Source organism: Micropterus dolomieu, linkage group LG19 (assembly GCF_021292245.1).
Source record: "Micropterus dolomieu isolate WLL.071019.BEF.003 ecotype Adirondacks linkage group LG19, ASM2129224v1, whole genome shotgun sequence".
Lineage (NCBI taxonomy): Eukaryota > Metazoa > Chordata > Actinopteri > Centrarchiformes > Centrarchidae > Micropterus > Micropterus dolomieu.
Window position 1 is genome coordinate 12,268,307 of NC_060168.1, and position 22,708 is coordinate 12,291,014.

Genomic DNA, 22,708 nt, shown 5'->3' on the forward strand with positions numbered 1-22,708 from the left:
GAAGTGGGATGTGAAAATATTCTTACCTCACACATGCTATCACTCTGCAGGAGGGTTGCGGTGCTGAATGCCATCAGTGCTGTTTATTTGATGAATTAATTTGAGTTTTAAACATTAGTGTACCATTTATATGGGAACAAAATGGTTCCTTGCTGTGAAACTCGTTCAAATTAAAACCTGTAGCTCGTCATCTAATAGACTTCAAGGCTGTTTGGTCTGAGTATAGATAACACAGCAATTGTGCCACCATGTGGCAATGAAAGGAGGGCTGAGCAGCTTTAAACCATGAAGGAAAATGTTATGGTAGGAGCAGTCCACCACCATCACATGCCAGTACACGCCTCCAAAACTGACTTGGAGTATAAATTTTTATTTAATTTCAGATGCAAGTATATGAAACATGTTAGTGGATAAATATTTACAATAAAAGTTGCACACACAAAAGCAGGAAATGCAAACATTTAACAAAATTAATATGACAGAAGCACGGAGCGCTAGCAGTCTATCTGAAGGAACACTCGGAAGAAGCAATGAATGATTGTCAACCAAAGAAAGAAAAACAGGAAATTCAGTGAAAGTCCACACAAAACGTGCTTAAACCCACTCCAAATGAAAGCAAGATAAAAATGTTCATCTGATACTCTGAGTGTAATTGTCAGTATGAGCTATGCTGGTGCAGTGCTTGCTGAACAACTTAGCCTCACTAGGGTGAGGTGACATCACCATTTTCAAGAGGACACCAGGAACTTGCACTATTAGTAATGATCATCTAACCATGTGATACAATTTCCCCAAGTGTATGCTTACACATCACCAATTGAATAGTATATACAAAGTCCAACAACACCCAAACTATCAGCCTCAGTAGTGAAATATGTGTAATCTTTGACTCCTTATATAAATGTACACCTTTAATACTAACTGCAAAGTGTCATGAACCATTGCAATGAGCCCTGAGGAAATGTATGGATTTGAATGTTTGTATTCTGACTCAATCTCAAGTAAAAGCAAAACCTATGCAGCAGAGGCATTTCTTTAAGTATACATTAAACAACAGCCACAATGTTCAGAGGACTTCCCCACCCACAACGAGTAAAGCTGAATCACAAGCCTACAGCCACTACAAGTCAGACCATACGGCTACCATCACACCACTTTACATCTCCAAATCACATGGCGTGCAAGCTTAGGATACACAATGCGTGGCAGAGTGAGGCGATGGCACAACCGTGATGCGAACCGCTGAGTCGTTAGTTCTGAAAGTTACGCTGCAGTGTTGATTATGCATTTTGCGGTTCAGTTTAATTTACACGAGCCGTTGTGGCAGCTGCAATAAAAAATAGAAACAAAGCACATTTCACAGTAGTATATATTTTTTGTTTCCTTTTTGTCATTGCTTGTTAAATACATACATAGAACAAGACAAATGGCTTCTACAATGAGGAAAATCTTGCTGGTGCAGTCAGTCACAAAAAAAAAGCTGATCCACCATTGATGAGTTAATCTTTCTACTGATCAAACCAACAGTTACTTTCAAGCTACGAGAGGCCTTTATTACATAATGGAGGAGTAATGGTTCACAATCAAGAGTTCAATTCAAGATAGACTTCCATAGTTCCCTTAACCAGAAAGAAACCTTCAGCAGTCCGTTACTTTGTAGTTTTTCTCATGTGTAAGATAAGTTTTATTACCATCCTGAAATCAGAAACTGCCTATCTATACCCATTTACCCACACTCAGCCATCCACATTCATTCAACTGCTTCTGTCACAAAAAAGGATAAGAAAAAAGAAGCAGTCTTTGAACTCAAACTTTCGATAAAGCTGAGAAAACAAACACTATCAAGTATTACATACTTTGAAAAGATAAGCCTATAAACTCTGCAGGCATTTTGCAAGTTTCAATGAATGATCCTTTTTCAGAGGTGCTTCTTTGTGAGGATTTTCTCATTACTGACAGACTCCTCACTCTACTACAGGTTGTAGTTGGACCATCCCTGCTGGACTCTGTATACTACGCAAAGTTGGAGGGTCCGAGGTGGGTTACAGGATGGCCATGGCTGTCCAGAGGAGCACTGGGATAAAACCTTAATGCTTACAATAACAGGCCAAGAGGCCGGGGACAGAGGAAAAGGGCCAGAGCAAATGGTCCTGGAAATGCAAAGAGCTCCAGGGAACTTCATCCTTACTCATGAGGACAGTGTGCGGTATCAAAAGTAGATCTGCTTGGCATGTGACGGATTCTGCTCCATGGGGCAGTACGGACATTTCAACCTGAGGACGAGACAGGGGAGGGTGAGGAGAGCAGGGACAGGCTGTTACAGTGTATGGTTTGTTAGTTTAACGGGCCACATTGGTTGTTCTGGTTGATTGATCTTGTACATTTTATAGCTAGCCATGTTTTTAAAATAAACATTTTGAATTGATTTCTTAATTTATAAAAATTTTTAAAAGACCACCAGGCTTAAAAAGTGCTTGCTTTTTTTGCCAACATTGTGGTATTGCTGTGTGGTAATTCGGCTGACAGCAGGAACTATTTTGAAAAGCGTCCCTTCCTAGATGCTGCTAATTCCATGTTTTGAAAAGTCGCCTGGCTCAACATGAAGTTTTTCAATGCAGGAAACCACCAAAAATCAATTCACAATGACCATATTTGCCATTCGTTTAGTAAGTGTGATTTTCCAACAGTGTGGCTCTTAAGTACAATGCAATTTTGGCAGCTGACTTAACAGTGCTTGTGCAAGTGCTGGTTAATTACTTGGAATTAATTCACCAAGAATGAGCATGTTAGAGTTAAATGTTGTGATTCAAGATAAAACAATGAACCTTATCCTACCATGCACATATCAGTCATATGATCACAGTCATAGTCACATAGCAGGCTGTATTTCTGACTTACTTCCCAGCGTTAGTCAGTTTGTTGAGGGCATCTCTGGAGATGACGTGGCCACAGATGAGCTTCATGGGAGGATTGCTCTCTGAGGTCTGCTGCCTGAGGATCGGGCAGGCGAACACAGAGTGGTACCAGCACTTCTTCCCGAGGTCAATTTCAATCTACATGAAGAGACGTGATGTGAATCAACTGAAGGGTGAAAAAGAAAGGGAAGGAGTACTAGAAACACTAGAAATTCAAAGGAACTTACAGGCAGCTCATCTTTGTGCGTCCATACGCCACTGCACTGTCTCTGCTCTATCACCTGCTTGATGTTCATCAGCACTGGCAAGGCCATACAGCCTGATGCAAAACTGCAGAGAAACAGACATAACAGCATTGAAAAAAGGCCACATGGTGATGACACTGCAATAGCACTATTTACATAAAATCTACGAATTCATTGTTACAACTTTTACAATAAATGTAAAGATTTTAACAGGAAATCAGAGATTAGGTCAGGTGTGTTGTTCATGGTTTTCTAACCTAACACTGAGTGGTGACTCTACAGAGAGGCCCAGTAAAGCGCAGGCATCCCTGGTGAAGATGTTACAGATCTCAGCCCACTGATTTGTCTCCAGCAGACTGCGGTACGGAGAGTTATCAATGCCATGACGCAGGTACACCAGACTGCCCATCAGGATCTGAATATCTGCAGGGACAAAAAATGTACAGGTGAGGAAAACAACAAAATTCCTTCTTGGTTGCTATTATACAAATAAAACTGAAATGTGCTCGGGACTCTTCTCAAAAGAGTCAGAGCCTCAAACTCTTTCAGGTTTAAGAAAAATGGGAGACAACTCGAAGTTAAGCATTTTTTAGTGTTCCTGTCAGGAATGTCACAATGATGCCACTGTATACTGCCTACCTCTCTGGTGTTGAGAAGCGAAGGGTTGGAAATGCCTGGCATACTGCAGGGCCTCCATTTGGTTGCTGATTCCTCCGCTGAGCAGGCTGATGAAGTACAAGCGGTGCAACTTGAATTCTAGACTGCTGTTCAGGTCCAAAAGGCGCTGCCGATTCGTCACAGCCCACCTGAGAAGGCATAGACAAAAATAAGTACAATCAACTATGTTGACACTGACCAACAAACTAGAGGGAGTGTTTTTTAATCATCATTCTGTGTTCAAAAGTGATACCCTTGGCATAACCACAGTAAACCTAGCCAAACATATCTGGGGTATTTAGAAGGGGTAACAGAGTGGCCACAGAGTTCCCCAGAGTGTGAGGAATCTGCCAGATGGGAAAAGTAGCTTAAGCATTTTGAAATTATGACTTTATTATATTATAACTTTTTCTTGTATGACATTTATTTCCACGTCACCCTGTATTGATAGGAGGTTTCTGTACTTTTTGTAGTGCTTTTTAACTTAAAGCAGCTAAAATGTCTATCTCTATCAAGTCATTTTACTCTCTTCAAAGATCTAGACACAGGTAACAGTAAAAACAAAAAATATAACATACTCTAGTGCTGGCCTGAGATCTTGCATCCTCAGAGCTTCAAGGATTCTGTTCAGCTCCAGGAAAGGCTGCTTCATACTCATATCTATAACTACACCAGACTCCTAGAAAACAGACATTGTGAATTATTAGGAATTCTTCCAATAATTATCCTGACCGACAGGCAGTTCAATTAATTTGCATTAATACATGGATCATCTCATCTCGAAAGGAATCATCTCAAAGGCTTACATCAAAAATATTAGTTTGAACGCTTCACAATTACCTGACAAAGATCCTCTGCTACACTGAGCATCCCTTGTCTGTAAAGGTGCTCCACAATGGTCTCACTCAGGTATTTCTGTCTCTCTGGGGTGTCCCACACTGTCTCCGCCACCACAGCACTGATCTCTGCATCAAAATTCTGCAGAGAAGTATTTCAGAGATTAAATATATATATCTCAAAGGTTAAATGTTAAAGAAAGTTGCTGCCTGTCCTTACCCTGTCAATGGCTTTGCCCACTTTTGACACACTGCCATGGATGTCCTTATGTCGGGAGGCTAGCATCTGCACTGTTTCTTTAATATTCTTACAACACTGTGCCATGGTCTGAGATAGGACTGAAAGGTCTGCATCTTGTACTCCTGCAAGAGAGAAAAGAGAAAAGTCGTGACTATGGGAAAAGGAAATTAAAACTACTATAAAAAGAAGCTTGAATTCACTTCAGTCTTCAGTCACCTAATGTCATGTAACAGTTTTCCTTACCAAAAGCAACTAGCTGTCCTCGTATCTCACAGACACTGCGCAGGAGCTCGTCTAGCCTCTCCTCAGACTGGTGGCCATACATTACAAAGCGGTGGAGCACTTTCTCCAGCTCCCGCTCAACACATGCACACTGTTCCATGGTTCAGACTGGAACACTCACACACACACACGACGACAACACCTAGATTTAAGAGAAAATACAGGACAACAGAAAAACACAAGTTAAAACCAGTGAACTACTAATACAGTCCGATTAAGACTTGATTTCTGAGGCCAATTCCTATATTTGAGAGTTTGATAACAATATAAAGGCTGATGTTTTGAGTTGTTTTCATCATAGATTCATCTGAGAATGGTGAAAAAATTCAATTACAAATTTCCTAAAGGCAATTGTTGATATTATCCGACCAACAGCTCAAAACCCTAAGATAGTCAGTTTACGAGTACATAAGACACAGAAACACAGCAGATCCTCAGCTGGAACTAGGTAAAAAAAAAGTACTAACAATAAATAAAAATTTTTTTTAAAGCAGTGGGATCAATTTCAGGTCAATCGACTAATCATTTCAGCCCTTTTACCTAAATTAAAAGCACAACAAATAATTGTTTATAAGAATGCCCTAAAATTAGTTTTTAAATAATTGAGACCAACATATGCACTAGGCATGACCCTTTAATGTTGAAATATAAACATCTGATGCTATGTAATGGCACCAGTTTTTCTAAACAGCCTCAAACATGTCTTTGGCATTTTTGAACTGCAATTTCTTGTTATCAATCAGCAAATATAGATATATTAGTCCAGCTGATGTATTGGTCAGATTCAAGTAATGAATGTTTTTCTTTTCAGTGAACTCGCCGTTTACTACAGTTGATTTAACACAAAAGATGATCTAACAATTTTGATTGTGCAACTCTTAAAATATGTAAGATCCCCTTCCATTATTTTAATGTCACAAACCAGTTGCCTGCAGTATTTGAATAAACTCATATCATAGTCAATCCTACGATTGTCACACAGCTGCCTCTTGAACGAAACAGCACAGGCGCTGAGGCACAGTACAAGACCTTTAACAAAAAGTAAACAAAATAATTAAAGGAAGAAAAGGCTGATCTACCATGTAAGTTAATCAGCTCATTAAAAGTTTGGCCTGGTGTAATACAGCTAACAAGTAGTCAGGCCCTAACAACATTAAACGCAGGCAGGCATTGTACTCTGCGGCCTGGCGTTTACTAGTGTTAGTCGCAGCTACAGTAACAACCATACAAATGTATAATTTAATCATCAGGCAAAGAAACAAAAGGCTATTCGGTAATTTTGTTTCAGCAAATGGTTTGCATGCAGATACTAACAATTCATTGTTAACATCAAATAACTGCTATATAAATAGCTTTGCTGTAACGTTAACTCACCGTTTATGAGCTGAAAACAGAAAATGTCCACTGAGCATTTACCGTAATAAAGCTAACCAACATAAACGAAAGCTATATTTCTATTTAAATATTGAAATTCCGGTTTCGTATTTTGATTACTCATTAGCAATGATAAATATGAAGTGCCACAAGTTGTTAACCATGTATTTTGATTCGTTGCGGTAGTTTTCGAAAATTAAGCTGTCGCACAGCTAACATAAACAAACGGTATCACAGCGGCTAGCTAGCTATAAAAGCTCGCCATTGCTAACGTTAGCAGCTAATGAGCTAGTTGAGATTCGCCAGTGTCTGACTGACAAGGCCCAAATAATTTTTAGAGGGAATGACAACCCGCTTTTCTTCATTATTTAGTGTTATTCCAACACTTAAAACACCTATCGCCGTTTAACTAATTTCTAAGATATGTTTAAATAAACACTACTCACCTATCCTGCTAATTAGTTAGCAAACATTAGCGTTAGCCACTTGCCTGTTATGGCAACACTTGACCAGCAGTCGTAATGCGGATCTTCCTGTGTCGCATTCTGCGTAAATTGGACATTTCAAAATAAAAGTCATGTTCTCTGCAACATCAAAGACTGACAGGTCTTCGTGTACTATATGATTTCCACTTGAATCAGGTATCGCTCTTGTACGAGGGCGTTTTGAGTCTGCAACAACTCATACTTTAAAGGTTGGCACCGCTATATACAGGATGCTGATCAGTAACGTTTTATTGTTAGCTTGTCAAGGTAGAGCTCTTTTGTATCTCCACTTTAATAAAAACACTAACGTTACAGATTATTTGGCTAATTAGCAGAGAAAAGGAGCGAATTTGGAGCAAGTTTTTTTTCCTCCTGAGAGCAAGAACCACAACAAATTTGAATAGAAAATAATTGTCAGGTTAAGAAGTAAAATCGATTGAATTGGGCCATATAATTAATGAATAATTGATATGGTTACTTATAGCTTGTATACAATATCATACTTGACTCATTTACAAAGTACAAGGTTGGTTTATTTGTCACATCACAACATGTTGTAAAGTGAAATTAAGTTTGTAACCCTTCTGCTAGCAGACAATACAGTAATACAAAAGCAATCATATGGAAAACAGAAATAAACTATATTCAATGGAGCAGTGCTGAGGAAGAATTTGATTTTAAAAGTCTGATAGCTTGGGGGGTAAAGATGCTCTGCAGTCTGGTGGTGCGGCAAGAGAAACTTGGCTATGTCTCTTCCAAGAAGGCAGCAGGGTGAACAGGCTGTGGCTGGGATGGGTACTGTCCTTTAGTATCCTTTTGGCTTTGCGTAGGCACCTCGCCGATATCACTGATGCTCAGGAGATGGATACCAATGATCTTCTAAGCAGTTTTAATTACCCGCTGCAGAGCCCTCCAGTCCTGAGCTGTTAATAAATCTATTTTAACTTTTTTCCTTTCATGAACAGACTGTTTGAATAGGAACCACACTCCCTGTTTAAAACATAACAAACAAACACACATATGGCCTGTTGTTTACCTCCTGAATAGAAATGAAAACCTGTAGAAGATGTAAGGTATAGTGGCTATCGAAGTTGGCCTACATGAGGTTATCTTTTTGCCCCTTGAACTGATTTTAAGGGCATTTACTAAACTCTGAATAGGCCTCTCATTACATTATATTGCAAAATAAACATTCAATTTGCGGCACAAAGATTGTCATGCTGCTGCCACACTTTCCCTCCATCTGCTGAGAAATAGAGACCTTCAGGATTATTACAGGCCTAGCCCAATTCTTCATATTATAATTGCAATTGTAATTTTAATTTAATAGAACTGATATTATGCATAAATCCATATTTTAAATACACATTGGACTCATAGTAGAACAAAGGCTGCTGACATTGACTTGATGCTGATGGACAACGGTGGTTATATATAATTGTGATTTGATCAAAATTATTGCTAGTGACAATTCAGTAGTTGCTGATGTAGGGACATGTCCTTACCATCCCCACTAAATTCTGCACCCTTGTCTAGTTTCACCTGTAGCAATGCTTCATATTTTTTAAGCCGATCATATGTTATGTATGTGAAGTCTTAATCTTCCAAGTAACAAGTAAGCCTAAGCCTAATAGCAGTCATATGTGTGTTGAGGAGTTAAATGTACAATATTTTATTCTGAAATGTAGTGGAGTAAAAATGAAAAGTCGCATGAAATATTCAGGTAGAGTACAAGTATCTGAAAATTGTCCATTACTGATAACTAAAAATAGAAAGTGAAAATATAACATTAGAAATGTATCTTATAGATCTAGGCCATGCAAAGTTAATCACATCCTAAAAGAGCAACTAGGTCAGTTTATAAAAGACACATTTGAAATGTGATCTTGTGTTTATATTCTTACTGTTTGTCATCAATACTAGCACTCCTAACCCGTCATGAGACTGGACATTTAGCATCATATCCCACAAATGGAAAGCAAGAAGAGAGAGTTGCCGAAATTTATTTATCTTAACACATAAATAAGTGCTGTGCCAAACTGCATTTGACAATTTGTTCAATATGTGGAGACTGAACATCAGCCATCAATGCTCCCAGGTTTAGAAGATTATTATATGTTTTTCCGCTTATAGATGCCACGCAATGTATTGTTTATGCATGCGTTTTTGGTGTGTTGCATTGCTGATGGTGAGGTCTTTGGACTTGAACAGGCTTTGTGACTAATCTATCAATGATGTAGACTAACGCTCCCCATTGCTGAAGTGCTCATCATTCTTTCCCTCTGAGTCCTCCAGTCTACTGTACTGCCATAGCCACAGAGGTTCAAATTCATCAGCACTTCTGTACACTTAAATTCACACTATTTCATACCCAGCACTCACATATACATTCACACATGCATGCATGTTGTCCTCTCCGACCTTTTGAAACTGTATGGTTCTGAAAAAACATGTTTTACACTTTCCCTCTGTGTTTTTCAAGTAATATCTTTGCTTATTAATAACACAATGAAGTAGTGAATGCTAGTTTACTGTATAAGTTCTAATTATATAATCCATCCTCTCTTTACTACCTGTTAATAGTTCAGAAGCAAGATGATTCATGTTGGTCATTCCATCAGAGCCTCCACTGAAATATGAAATCCCTTACAGGATATCTTTCAAAGGGGATTTGGAGTCTATAAACACACATCCATAAGAAATGATGAGATTATACAGTATTTATGGTTTAAAAAATGATATATAGTTGTTGCAAAGCTCTTCAAGAAGAGCCAAATTGCTCCACCAAGCTCAAGGACTCAATTTCCATTTTAAAAACCGTGTGCACTTGTGGCCATGTATGATACTTCAGACAGAAAAGGATATACATATAATAGATTGTTGACTTTCCAATGTTGAAAGCGATCTCTCAACCCATTGATATGACAGCCATAATATACCCTGAGTCACAGCCTTATGCAACATTCAGTCGGTGCTACAATCAAAGATTTTCCATTGGCTTGCCCTGAGAGATTTAATGACTGAGAATGAATGGTAATCTCATGAGGTATTAGGTTAGGGACAGAGGGCTTATCCAAACTCACTACCATCAAACATGCCCAGACAGCCTTAATGTGGCTCAGAGGGTGCTGCTATAGTAGCAACACTACATTAAAATTGCATGATCCCTTTTGTTTTGACAGTTTTCATCAAATGTTTGTTTGACAAGCAAGCATAAATGTTAATTTAAAATGCAATTTCCAGACGTTAAAATGAAAAACATGAATTTAAACATGAGAGAGCACCTTACTGATGTTATGCACGTGTTGCTAGCTACCATGCAGCACACAGGAGTTCTTCATGTGAGCTGTCAAGCTACAGCATGTCATTCAGACACACACAAACACCTGCATAAATACACAGATACATACAAGCATACATTAACTACACCCTCAATGTTAAGTTTAACCTCATATGAAGTGGTTAAGTGGACAATGTGTGGGCCGTACTACGAGCTCTTTATTTCCCCTTTCTTCCCCCACCAGCGTGCCCAGGCAAACAGCTAAAGCTATGGCTATCTGGCCCTGATAGTATGGGTCTATATTTAGAGGAGCCCTGTGACTGAGCTGGCTGTAAGTGTCAGATTCCAGGCGCACTCATCCATCCTGGCCGGATCAGCAACTGCTGCTAACTATAAACCCATCCACCCCCAGCGCTGCCCCTCGCCCAGCACACACAAAAAAGCCAATGTCGAACCAAAGCCCAGCCTGGAGAAGAAAAAAGATCCAGGTTAGACTCAGTAAGCAATTTCCCTAAGGCCAGCTCAGAAGGGAGGGGCAGAAATAGAGATGGGAGAATTAGAGGATATAATGGGTCTGGGCAAGATGTCCCTCTTTGCTTTTTCTATTCAAGTCTGATACATGGCAGTGCCTTTTACATTCTGAAGTTGTCTAGCCAGTGTGGCCCTGCCAGACTGAGCTGTACAGAAGTGCTCAGTCCTGGATTTTGGAGCAGTGGATTTTGAGAGACAGTTTGCTGGATGAGGGGCAGATACTGAAACATAGAGAAACTCGATGCACTTGGGAAAGCCTCGTCATTGGCCAAAGGTACAGTACCAATCATTCTGTCTTTCTCTATTTGCCAAAGGGAGTGGAATCTCTTTCTCTAGTCAGTCCTATACCAAGGCAATGTGGAAAGTTTAGATAAAGGGTATGTTGGACAGAGGTAATATAAATATTATCACTTTCCATATATGTGAGATAAATATATTCCAGTCTTTGTAATTCAAAATAAGTCACATATATGATGTCTCAATGAAAACTTGTGAGCTTGTAATTCACCTGTAGAGACACTGAATTTCTGGTATCAGCTAAATATCTTTTTAAAACTTAAAGTTATTGTCTTTATTTTCTCTTTTCTCCTGTTAATTTCAAGCTTGCTGCTTCTTTTTTTATTTGTTTTGAATCCATTTTGGAGACTTAATATCTCTGTGTACATATTCTCAGAACATTTGAGGGTTAAAAGCTAATTTTCTGTAGGCATGCTAACAAAAGAGAAACAATGCATTGTTTCGCTTTAGCCTCTATATTTGCTATTAATAGGCATTTGCTTTTTATTCATCAGTGTTACTGGGGCTATAAATGAATGAGCTACACACCCTCCAGGTTACCATATCTTATTTCTAGTCCAGGAACGGAGCCCATAGCAGACTAGAGGAGCATACTGGACTGGCCACAGTGACAATTTGGAGCTTGTGGACAAGCGATGGACAGCTATCCGCTCCAGGGGGACAGCTACTCCTTCCTGCGCAGTGCGCCCCACGCCTTTTCCCTGTGTCGTGACGGCACCCCCAATCACGTTGAAATATTTGACATCATCAATGTCCCTAGTCAGCGCAGTGCCATTTCCGAGACCACCTGCCTGTGTGACATTTTTGGAGACGAGTGTGAGTCGCCCTCCCTCTCAACCAGCCCTGCTGTTGGGGCTTTTGTCCCTTCCCAGAGGGAGGTGGATGGAACAACTGCTGCGTCACCCCTGGTGGATGATCTGAACGACTCCTCAGGCTCTTACCACACCGCACAAGGATCCAGTGAAGGAGAGGAGGGCTTTGAAGATTCAAGAGAAAGGTTTTACAGCCCCCTTTTGCAGAGCAAGTCTTCAGAGAGGAGGCAGCAGGAGAGTGAAGGACTGAGTGTAGGGCATCCAGAAGTTTCTGTGGGCAGTACCCCAAACTTAGAACCAAAAAACAAATCACTAGTGCCTCAGCTTAGTACAGCTAGCCCATCATCTGAAGTCCTTAACATTGGGGAGAGGACACCCTCTCTTGGACATAACAGCCCCTATACCCTCAGTCCAGAGGGAAGAGCGTCATCCTTATCTTCTTCCTCAGTTGAAAATAGATTGTCACCATCACCATTTAATTCTAGTCAAACTCATTCAGAAGCTGAACCAAGGGGAAACACTCCTACTTTAAAAGATAGACACAGAAGCCTCTCACATCAGTCTTTAAATCCAAGTCCTGGGCCTAGGGACTGTGTCAGCTCATCCTCCCCTGAATCAGTGAACACCCAATCTTTACCTGAATTCAGGGCAGCAGTCTCACCTGAGCCAGGGAGCAGCTACTTTAATCAACACAGTCCCTCACCTGAGCACACTTCCAAAGATTTTTCTCTAGATTTGACAGACTCAGCCTTTGAATCTAGAGCCATCCTTTCATCTCCTTTACATCCATCCAGTAGTATAAAGTTATTATCCCAGTCAAGAGAAACACTGGTCTCTCCAGTACTGAAGAATAGGCCCTACTCTCCTCATACCCCAGCATCATCTCCTTTTCCTGAACTACAAAGGACGGTCTCCCTGCATGATCTCCTCAGCAGAGGCTCCACACCTGATATCGAAGATTCTGCTCACACCCCTGAGCTGATTTCAGATCTTACCACTGCAGAAAGAAACAACGCAACCACTCCTGAGAGCCGAGATTCAAGGTTATCAGTCGAATCTGTCAGTACGGTGTCTACTCCTGCCCCACGATACACACCTCTCTCACCTGTCATTTCAATAACAACATCTCCTGTGCTTGTGGAGAGTAGTGTCTCACCTGAATTAAGACACACAGCTCCCTCACTGGGCTTGATCAGTGCTGCTTCAACAGCTAAGACTGTCTCTCCTGGCCTGTCACATACTACAATACAATCCAATACAATAAGACACATTTCCACACCTTCCGAAATTAGGACCCAGGTGTCTTCACCTGTGGTAAGTTATAGTTTATCTCCATCACCTGGAGTTACGAGTAACTGCTCTCCCATAGGGCACAGACATACTGCCCCCTCCCCTGAAATAAGGATTACAGCATCCTCACCTGAGTTCAGTAGGAGAGAGCAGTCATCTGAAGCCAAGACAATATCAGCCTCTCCTCTCCTAGAGCCTCAGTTTGACTCTGCCTCATCAAGAAGCCTCACCTCGTCCCCTCACATCACAGGTATTTCTTACTCTGTTGTTCAGCCTGAAGACAGGGACACTCTCCCATTTCCTGAGCTCTTTCGTCTCTCCACCCCTGAGCCTGATAGGACACGTGTCTCCCCTGAAGCAAGAAGCCCTACCCCAAGCAGAGACAGTATACAAAGCAGTATAGCAGAGTCCACTGATACACCACAAGACTCACCTCATATGTCAGGCTTCACAAGCTCTGCCCTCCAGCCTGATATACCTGGATCGCATCAACGTAGGTACCAAACACCTTCACCTCTTTCAAAGCATCGCACTCCCTCACCTGAGCCACGGTATCAAACCTCTTCGTCTGACAAGAGTCAAAGTCCCTCACTTAGACACCGAAGTAAAGATCCATCACCTGTTCCCCCATCTCCCGAGCAGCAGAGGTATCATCAAAATTCACCAGCAAACCTCTCCACAGAGTACAACTCTCAGTATACACAATCTACTCCACCTCTAAGAAATACACCTGATGTTGAGGGGGATTCCTATTCGGAAAAAGAGAGTGTGTCACCCTCACATGAATTATACAGTGAAGACAAATCAGTTGTAGCTGAAATTAAAAACAGATCACCAGTGATTGCAGTCCATTCACCTTTATCCACTTCACCTTTCTTAGCTGTGGAAAAGGTAGACAGTTCACTGACACAACAAAGCACAGAGAGAGAAGCAACACCAAAGGAAGCAAACCTTCAGGATAACTCAAATTTAACCTCCTCCTCTGGGGAAAAACAAGCTATAGGGCATACCTTTTTTCAGAAAGAAGATACTTATAATAACCCCCCTTTTGAAATCAAGTCTCCTTCCCCTAATCTACCAGTCTCTAAGGACAGGAATCAAAACCTTTCATTTGTCCACAGGGCTTCATCCAACTCACCTGTGCAGAGATTGGACAACCCACAGCCTCACTTCACTTATTCCCTAACTTCTGAAAGTAGCAGCTTATTAAAATCAGGTTGTACACCTGAGCACGTGAGAAGACAGCTGTCAACCAGTGTTAGACGTGAATGCAAAGAGAGATTCACAGAGGACATGGCCCACCATGTAAACAGAAGGCGGACTCCTTCTCCGCCACTCACCAGGTTTACACCTGTTCACATCATAGCCCCTGAGAAACCATACAGACAGTGGCAGAACAGAAGCCGCAGCCCCTCTCAGGTTGTAGCATCCTCACAGAGTGGTAATTTAAAAACAGTAGTGACAAATAGGGAAAGCCCCAATGTTGCCCCCGTTGACAATAATAGCCAGAGCCACTGGGTCAGCCTAGGAACGCAATTGGAGATGGAGAGTGAAATGCAGCTGGAGGTGGATAGAGAGCTAGGTAGAGTGAGGCATAGGGATAGGGAGATAGACAGAGAGAGAAAGAGGGAGGAGCGGGTTCTGGAAAAGGGGAAGGGGTGGCAGGGGGATGCCAGTTACAGAGGGGAACAGGTTGAGCTGTCATTCAATGCCAGGAATAGAAAAGGGCCTGCGAGTCGCAGAACAGCTCCCACAAGCAGAGAGACCCGTCAGGGACTGCCAACAGTGCATTCCTATTCAGAGAGCTTGCTTGCCGCCAGACAGCTACAGCAACAACATAGTCTGCTTAGACTTGCTTCCCAACAAGACACCAGTGGTGGTGTTCCTAACAGACGGCTTCAACCTCCTGCACCCCGGAACAAGAAAAGTGCTCCTGGACGTGTGGCTGTAAACAGGCCCTGCCGGAGTTCCAGCTCCAGCATGGGAAGTGAGCTTGATGAAGCAGATGATGAGGTGAAGTGGTTTACAGACTTGGCTTTCCGCAGCCTGTCAAGCCCTGAGGTAGATTACCTTGATATGTACAACTCCAGCCACCGTTCATCTACCAACATTTCTCAACCATCTACCCAGGAGAGCCCAGGTGGGGCCAATGCCGCCTGGCTGGCCTATGCTGACTTCAGAGGTTCTGCACCAAAGCTGGACAATGATGAACTCTCCTTCCAGCAACCATCTGCATACTACTCAGATGGCCTAGATTCATCAAGGCGCCATGAGATGGGCAGCTTTGAGTGTGTAGATGTGGCTGTAGAAAGAGAGGACTTCAGAAAGGTAAGAAGAGGAGTGCCAAAGAGACAGATCCAGCTGAAGAGAAAGAATAATACTGAAGGGAAGCAGGGTGAAAGCAGTGAAAATAGTAGTCCTGGGGTACCAGGGATGGTGGAAAGCCCATCTCTAGACCGTCACTTCAGAGAGACATTTGTGAGACAACACAGTACACCAGCAACAATGCAAGAATGCTACCCTTCTGAGTGCAGCCCTGAGGCCAATCAACCAAATAAGAGAAAATCCAAACTCCAAAAATCTGCTTCTCTGGATGAAGCATGCAATAAAACCAAGATGGCTACTTGTCTCATCAAGAGTGTGTTGTCCAAGAAGATGCAAAGTGTTGATAAACAACCTGACCAGGCAGGAGAAGAAGTGAGCCCCACGTTTGAAGTAAACAGCCCACCAACAGAGAATGCAGTGGCAGCACTTAAAGAGTCTGACACGCATAATCTGAGCTCCAGTTTTCAATCAGATTATAGTATTTCTTCTGAAGGTCTTCCTATGAGAGGAGAACCTAGCACAAAGGATGAAGCCAAACCACCAAAAATCTTTGGAGTGAGATCTAGTAATAGGCCAAGTTCATCCAGCAGCAGCAGAAGTGTTAACTTTTCACAGACTGAGAGTGAAGAGCCTGATTCTCAAAGCAGGAATGCAACTTCATTAAGATCTGAGATGAGATCAGAATTGAAAGTGCCATTTGATAGTAACCAGTTACGAACTGGAGCACAACAAGCAGATGACAGTAAAGCATGGGAGGAAAGGGAGGGTGGTAACTCTGCAAATGCCTCTGCCGGGAAGCCAAGGGCTCCTTCTCCCACTGGAGCCAGCAGCATGCAGGCCAGGATGACAAATAGAGACCAGGAATGTGAAAACAAAGAGGACCCTAAACAACTGCAACAGGGTGACAAGGGTGCCTATATGTCAAGAACACAGGAGATTTCGCTCAAAGTCATGGAGAAAAAGAAAGCCTCCCTAAATGTCCGTCTCACACCTGAAGCAGAAAACAAACCTGATTCTTCTTCACCAGATATGTCTTTCAGAGAAAAGGAGGAAAGTGTAGAGACCGATGTAGATGAGAAAGCAGAGAAAGAAGAAGGAAATGGGAATAATCAAGTTAAGGTTCCCATTCACAAAGTTAGAGATGTGAGGCGGCTTGTAAAAAATACATATAATCTGTCCTTCAAGGCAACTGGTGCTGTAATGCCATCAAATGTGAATGAAGAAAGGATGGGAAATTATAATGAGGAAGGGAGGGAAGAAATAAAAGAGGAACGGAGGGAAGAGTTCATAGCAGGAGAGGTAAGGGAAGAAATTAGGAGGGAGGAGATGAGGGAAGAAAGGGAAGAGGAGTTCAGAGTGGAGAGGAAAGAGGATGTAAAAGATTCAAAGCTGTTAACTTTATCTCCACCTCTTCAGAGCGTAGGAAATCCTCTGTCTCGTCCACAACCAATGCAAATAGAATACAAGGCTGTTTGCTGGAAAGAAAACAAAAATAAAACATCATGCAGCAAGAAAGACTCAGAGAACCCAGGTGACAAATCCCAGGCTTCTCCGATGCTTGTAACTGAGTCCTCAAAGGCAAACACACAGAATTACAGAATAGAGGACACAGCAATTGCCAAGACATGTCAACATGCTGTAAACATGGCAACAGAAACACAAGAGATGAAGACAGAAATGCATAAAGTGCCAGGCAATGAGGACAAACCGGTGGTGGTTAGATCAGACAGAAAACCTCCGATGTTAGGAAGCCTCCCCAAACTGCCTAGTAAGGAAAGAGAGGTGTCCACTGCTGTAGTGTTAATAAGGGATGGATCCAGCAAGACTATGGCATCTTCAGCCCAAGAAGAGATTCCCACCCCACTCCAAGCCCCAGCTTCACCTGGGCCCACTACCTCTGGCAGTGGCCACTCAGTTTCTATGTTATTAAAGGAGAAAGGCTACCAAGCTGACATTGGAGCAGTGGTGGGTGACAACCAGAATGCAGGTGTAGGTAAAGGGGTTCCCTGCAAGCATGTGAACTGCCTGGAGATCCCCCTTCAGACCACCACTCCTTCAGATGGAGGTCGCATTGAGTCTCATAGAGAGAGGAAATCCTCCTCTTCATCCACCACGTCTGGCCCCGCAGTAGTGTCTGACAACACAGACACCATTACAAAGAACAGAGAAGACAGCATTAAGCCTTCCGTAAAAGATACGGCAAAGCCAAAAAGTGCTTCTCCACTAAGGACTCCACTAGAGCAAACACCACCTCCCACCAAACAGAAGGAACTAGGAGATTTTGATGCAGTGAAAAGTCTTGATCCTGCTTTTCCCCCAAGGTCCCCAGCAATAAGGAGATTCAGACCACAGCCAATTGAGGTTAAGTCACTGTCTAAAGAAACACAGAAACAAGAGATGCCCATAAACTCTATAGGAAACAACAGGCCTCAAACCATTGAAGTTAAATCTATAGCTAAAAATTCTCAAAAGCCAGCTGTGCCTCCAAAACCAAGCTGCAAATTTAAACCTGCAGATTTAGGAGCAATGCCAAATGAAACACAGAGACCATCAGCAACAACATTAACTGTAAAACCACAAGGTGAGGAGAGGCCTCAAACAATTGTTGTGTCCTCACCGACAATCTATAGAAAGATCCCCAGTGAGTCCACATCCACATCGAATTATACAAGAAAACTAGCTGTGTCTGCAGTATCCAGCCTCAAACCTCCACCATGCAAAACAACAGCAACCACAATCTCCAATCTCTCAAACCAGTCAACGGCACCACCAGAGACAGAGGTATTTAATGATAAAGGTCAGCAGCAAAAGCCAGGGGCCTTGTCTCAGATCTCTAGTTATACGCAAAGACCTACAAACTTAGTTACAACTCCAACATCAGCCACTGGCCCAGGTTTAACCTCAGCTGCCTCAGCTGGAGCCAACCAGTCAAGCCAGACAGCTGTTATGGATCCAGACAGCCAACCACAGTATACCAGGATGGCATACCCTCATGAACAAGCTATGCCGGTAACTTCAAACAATACAAAACCACCCGCTGCCGTTTCCATAACACAAGTGCCAGGATACACACAACAGCCTTGCTACAGATCACTCTCCAGTGAGCGCTCCCAAAGAACAGATGACCTGCGTTTTTATGCTTCAGATGACCCTCCAAGCTACGATGAAAGAGAGAGCTTCAGCCCACTCATGCTCCCAGATCTGACCCACAGGAGGTCAAATCGCTATCAACCCTCCTCCCGCCCTCCTCCCTGCTCTTGCACAGCTGGCTACCCTTCCCACCCTGGTCTCACTCCTCCTCACCATCACCGCAGCCCCCATAACCTCACTCCCCCTGCCCCTTCGCATTCTCCTGGACAGGCATTACCTTACCCAGTGGCTCAGCCTCCTCTTCGTACCCACCAGTGCAGACCTGACCCTCAGCTGATGAGCTACCAGCCTGGCTCTCCCAAATCAAGTCCTCTTGGTCAAAGTCAGCCACCGGCCATGTACCAGCCTCTTCACCAGCCTGCTCCCTGCCCTCCCCACCCCTCACACATTCAGGCCTGCCCTGCTGACCGCCCGTTGCAGCCACCTCAGCATATTGACCCTCGACGGCCCCCTGTCCACAGATCTCCCCAGCAACAGCCACCAGGCATGACTGGGGCTCCTTACAGCGACACTGGCCACAGCCACTCTCCTGGCCTTCCTCATATGGATCCCCAGTACCTGTGTGGCCCTCAAAGCCTGGGGCCATCCTATGGCTCTGAATATGGGGGTGACAGCTCCAGTTTGTACTCAGAGAGTAGCTTTGGACAGACACCTCGCAGAGTGCTCCTGGATCCTGAAACAGGGAAGTATTTTTATATCGAGGTACCTGTACAGCCACTGAGGAAAATGTTATTTGATCCAGAGACTGGTCAATATGTGGAAGTGCTCATCCCACAGCAAGCAATGTCACATTCAGGACTCTATCCTCCTTCAGCGGCCCCTTACCCATCTCTCCACAATCCCAACGTGTACGCCCCTGCTCCGCAATACATGCCATATGCAGCTCCTCCTCCTCCAGCCCATCCCCAGGCTCAGCCCCAGCCACCCCGATATCCTGAGGCCTCTGCCACAGCAGCAATGCACCCAACCGGGCCTGGGGTCAGCTACAGGAATTCCTCTGGTCAGGGGTCCAAACCAGAGCCCCAGAACCATCCACAACTAGACCAGAGTTACCTGGAGAGTATGTATTATGTCCCTACAGGGATGAATGCAAGCCCCAATCCCACCCCACCAGACTATTATCACAAACACCCCCCCACCCTACCCCCATCAGGGGGGAAAAGGTCCTGAAATAGAGGATAGAGGCCGCCTTCCTGGAGCCTGTTGGGTTTTAAATACACAGTGTATAAAGGGGGTGTCTAATGTTAGCCTGTAATGTTATTTGAGTTTTCACATTTCTTTGGTTGTTGTTTATTTGCTGCTGCTTGTTCTGTGCTAGGCTGCTTTATTAAAATAAGATATATTATTCTTGAGTTAACAGTTTTGAAAGCACAAGTGAGGAAGCCTTTTTTATGAGGTGTTCTTAAGATTATCACCAAAATCTAAAATGATTTTTGATAAAGGGTAAGAACATTATACTTTAAGTCACCAGTAATGCACAGGCACTATAAATCAATAGCTTTACTCATTTACTGATGTGTGTACTTTAACAACAAATATCTCCAAAAACTTGAAAATACTGTTTAAAAGAACCTCATATTTATTTTATTATTGTGTCTCTACAATTGGATGAGTGAGTTTGTGCACATGATGTCTGGAACAACAATGTCAATAAAACATGTCACATATGCATCCCTCTTTTTTCATGACATCATCTATTTTTCTATCTATTCTTTCTATATTTAACTATCTCAGCATTTGTTTACCAGCCAGATCATGTAAGTAAGGTTGAAAAATACTGGGACTTTACAATCATGTCACCTTTGTGCTACTATAGTCTTGCAAGTCCTTCAGATGAAATAACATTTTATTCTTCTAATGTGTTGTTTTCAGGAAAATATTTTATGTATCATCAGATTTTATAAAGTCAATCTTTCAATCAAATGATGAACCAAGCAGTGAGAGATCTGGCTAGACAGGAATACATTTACTGAATGAGTTTAAAGAAGTGATTCTTTTGTCACATGGGGCATGTGACAGCAACACTGTCCCAACTCCTCATCTTGGTGTTGGCACACAACATCAATGCACTAAATTAATCAAAAGTACAATGTGGGGTTTATTAAACCAAATCCAAGTTTTAACAGCCCATTAAACATTCTGACTTCCAGTTCCAACAACAAAAGGTATAGGACTTTGGTGATCAGCATAGTAGATATAGCGAGATATTTCCACCTTAATGTTATGCTTTGAAACCAGCTTTTAACAAAGCACGAATTATTTAGCTTTACCCCTCAGCTCTGTCTCTCTTGGCCTTTAGAGGGCACTGTCACTATTAGCACTACACAACAGCAAACAATAGTTTATAATACTGATATATCAGACAGTGGTTTTGGTGTTGATTTGGAGTCACTAGGTCACATGACGTGGAAGTTATTGCCGGGGGCCTAATCTCAGATCTAGTCATCGTCATGACTTTTTTAAGACAATGAGAGCATTAATATTAAGTATAAAGAGATGGCTCCCCTACTGTGATTTTGTAGCAGAAGATTGTGCTACTGTGACCACTGGATGGTGCCACAGACCACTACAGTAGCACTTCCTGTCTGAAGGTATGTCTAAATCTGCTAAGCTTTCATCAGATGACCCAGTCACTTGAGCGATTTCCTAATCAAACAATGATCCTGTTGACTGGACCAGAGCCTAATTTGTAAGTTCAGACTAATGGACTAAACTGGTACCCCTTTGTTTGAAGTGAATGGCAATAAAACTTATCTGACTAGTAGCTGGTAGGGACTTTAATGTGTTATGTGTGGCTGTGAGTGTGCATGTGCTTGATTGAACAAAATACTGTTTCATCTGAACTCCAAGCCTCAAAATATTCATGTTCATTCACATCTGGAGGGGATGTAACACCTGGCAAAACGTGCAGTCTCCATATGTGGGTAATTTTCAGGTCTAGAAACCTGCTTCACCAGACCCTTTAAACAACCTCCAAAACTCTTCATTATTAGGAATGCCTACTAAACCAGAGGAGAATGCTGTGATGTTCTACTAATAATAAAGATACCGGCTTAATCCCTTCAACAGCCAGCGTGTTACTGAGGAAGATACTGAAGCTGTGTAATTAAATCAAGTCATACAAGTGAGAAGAAAGGTTCCCACCAAGTTAATCAGTTAGAAGGTAATCATTGCACAGCAACAGCACGTAACAACAAAACACTAGTGCCAGCACACAGGTCCATTTTCCTCCACAGTGACATATTGGCTAAGCCAGTAATAATGTAAAATTCAAAATGATCCTGTATTTATTAATAGTTCACAGAAAATAAGCTTGGGCCCAATGTGTCTCCTTACAACTTCCTTCTCTGAACTGGTCAATGGGATGGAATGTTTAGCTATCTAAGTTTATCGCCATGGTCCTGTATTGTCACAACTTGGATAATGATTACAGACACACCTTAGGAACACACACTAATCTGTATAAACCTCCTGGCACACCTAATACAAAAGCACTTCCAGACAAACACACACACTTCCACACACCTTGGACCTGCTCCAAGAAGCAGCTTTATGGACTTATCTAACTTTTCTGAGTTAAACCCAGAACCTGTTCAAATCTGATGTCAAAAGACCTGTTCTGTAACATTTATTTTTACACTGTCCAGCAAACCTGCATCTTGAAACAGATCCCAGCACAGTGTGGCTTATTGTATTATTATACTAACTTGTGGTATAACAAGTGTTCTTGCTTTAAATTAGCCAAATATAAAATTACTATAATAAAGTAGCTTCTTTCTAATGATCAATAAGCATTAAACATTTTCCAGCCACATCCTCCCCATTGTGTATGAATTCCAATCGAACACACACACAAAACAGACACCATGACATCATTAGGAGGGCTCTGGGCTCTTTCCAGTGCGTCTGTTATTGTTATGGTTCTCTGACCACTTTTTTATCCCACAATGTGAGGACACACACATGGAGAACAAACACACACACAGAC

At 42.4% G+C, this 22,708-nt stretch overlaps 2 protein-coding genes across 4 annotated transcripts; one reads left to right on the forward strand and one right to left on the reverse strand.

Moving 5' to 3' along the window:
• Positions 1 to 350: 350 nt before the first annotated feature.
• On the reverse strand, positions 351 to 7,191 carry rmnd5b (required for meiotic nuclear division 5 homolog B). 3 transcript variants are annotated; one of them, XM_046030272.1, is made up of 10 exons: positions 7,041 to 7,191; positions 5,138 to 5,318; positions 4,874 to 5,016; positions 4,658 to 4,795; positions 4,396 to 4,496; positions 3,800 to 3,966; positions 3,418 to 3,583; positions 3,143 to 3,245; positions 2,899 to 3,053; positions 351 to 2,273 (listed from the first exon to the last, which is right to left on the reverse strand). In XM_046030272.1, the coding sequence occupies exons 2-10, from the start codon at positions 5,274 to 5,276 to the stop codon at positions 2,210 to 2,212; spliced, it is 1,176 nt and encodes a 391-aa protein (XP_045886228.1). In that variant the 5' UTR covers positions 5,277 to 5,318; positions 7,041 to 7,191; the 3' UTR covers positions 351 to 2,209. The 3 variants fall into 3 exon arrangements, with proteins under 3 accessions (XP_045886228.1, XP_045886227.1, XP_045886229.1); XM_046030271.1 differs by having other exon boundaries at positions 6,997 to 7,150; XM_046030273.1 differs by lacking the exon at positions 7,041 to 7,191 and adding an exon at positions 6,551 to 6,771.
• Positions 7,192 to 11,778: 4,587 nt separating this feature from the next.
• si:ch73-43g23.1 (SH3 domain-containing protein C23A1.17) lies at positions 11,779 to 19,890 on the forward strand. Its single transcript, XM_046031438.1, has 4 exons — positions 11,779 to 12,235; positions 12,833 to 13,018; positions 13,325 to 13,892; positions 14,367 to 19,890. Exons 1-4 carry the CDS (start codon positions 11,779 to 11,781, stop codon positions 19,888 to 19,890), a joined length of 6,735 nt encoding a protein of 2,244 aa, XP_045887394.1.
• Positions 19,891 to 22,708: the final 2,818 nt, after the last annotated feature.

Excerpts from the sequence above, each read along its gene's own strand:
- rmnd5b (XM_046030272.1), bottom strand. The coding sequence starts at position 5,276 with ATGGAACAGTGTGCATGTGTTGAGCGGGAGCTGGAGAAAGTGCTCCAC. Across the intron at positions 3,967-4,395 it reads GATCTCAGGCCAGCACTAGA|GTGGGCTGTGACGAATCGGC; the intron begins GTATGTTATATT and ends ATGCCTTCTCAG. Across the intron at positions 3,246-3,417 it reads GAGTCACCACTCAGTGTTAG|TTTTGCATCAGGCTGTATGG; the intron begins GTTAGAAAACCA and ends GTTTCTCTGCAG.
- si:ch73-43g23.1 (XM_046031438.1), top strand. The coding sequence starts at position 11,779 with ATGGACAGCTATCCGCTCCAGGGGGACAGCTACTCCTTCCTGCGCAGT. Across the intron at positions 12,236-12,832 it reads TCCAGAAGTTTCTGTGGGCA|CATCATCTCCTTTTCCTGAA; the intron begins GTACCCCAAACT and ends CTCATACCCCAG. Across the intron at positions 13,893-14,366 it reads CCATCTCCCGAGCAGCAGAG|GGCTTCATCCAACTCACCTG; the intron begins GTATCATCAAAA and ends ATTTGTCCACAG.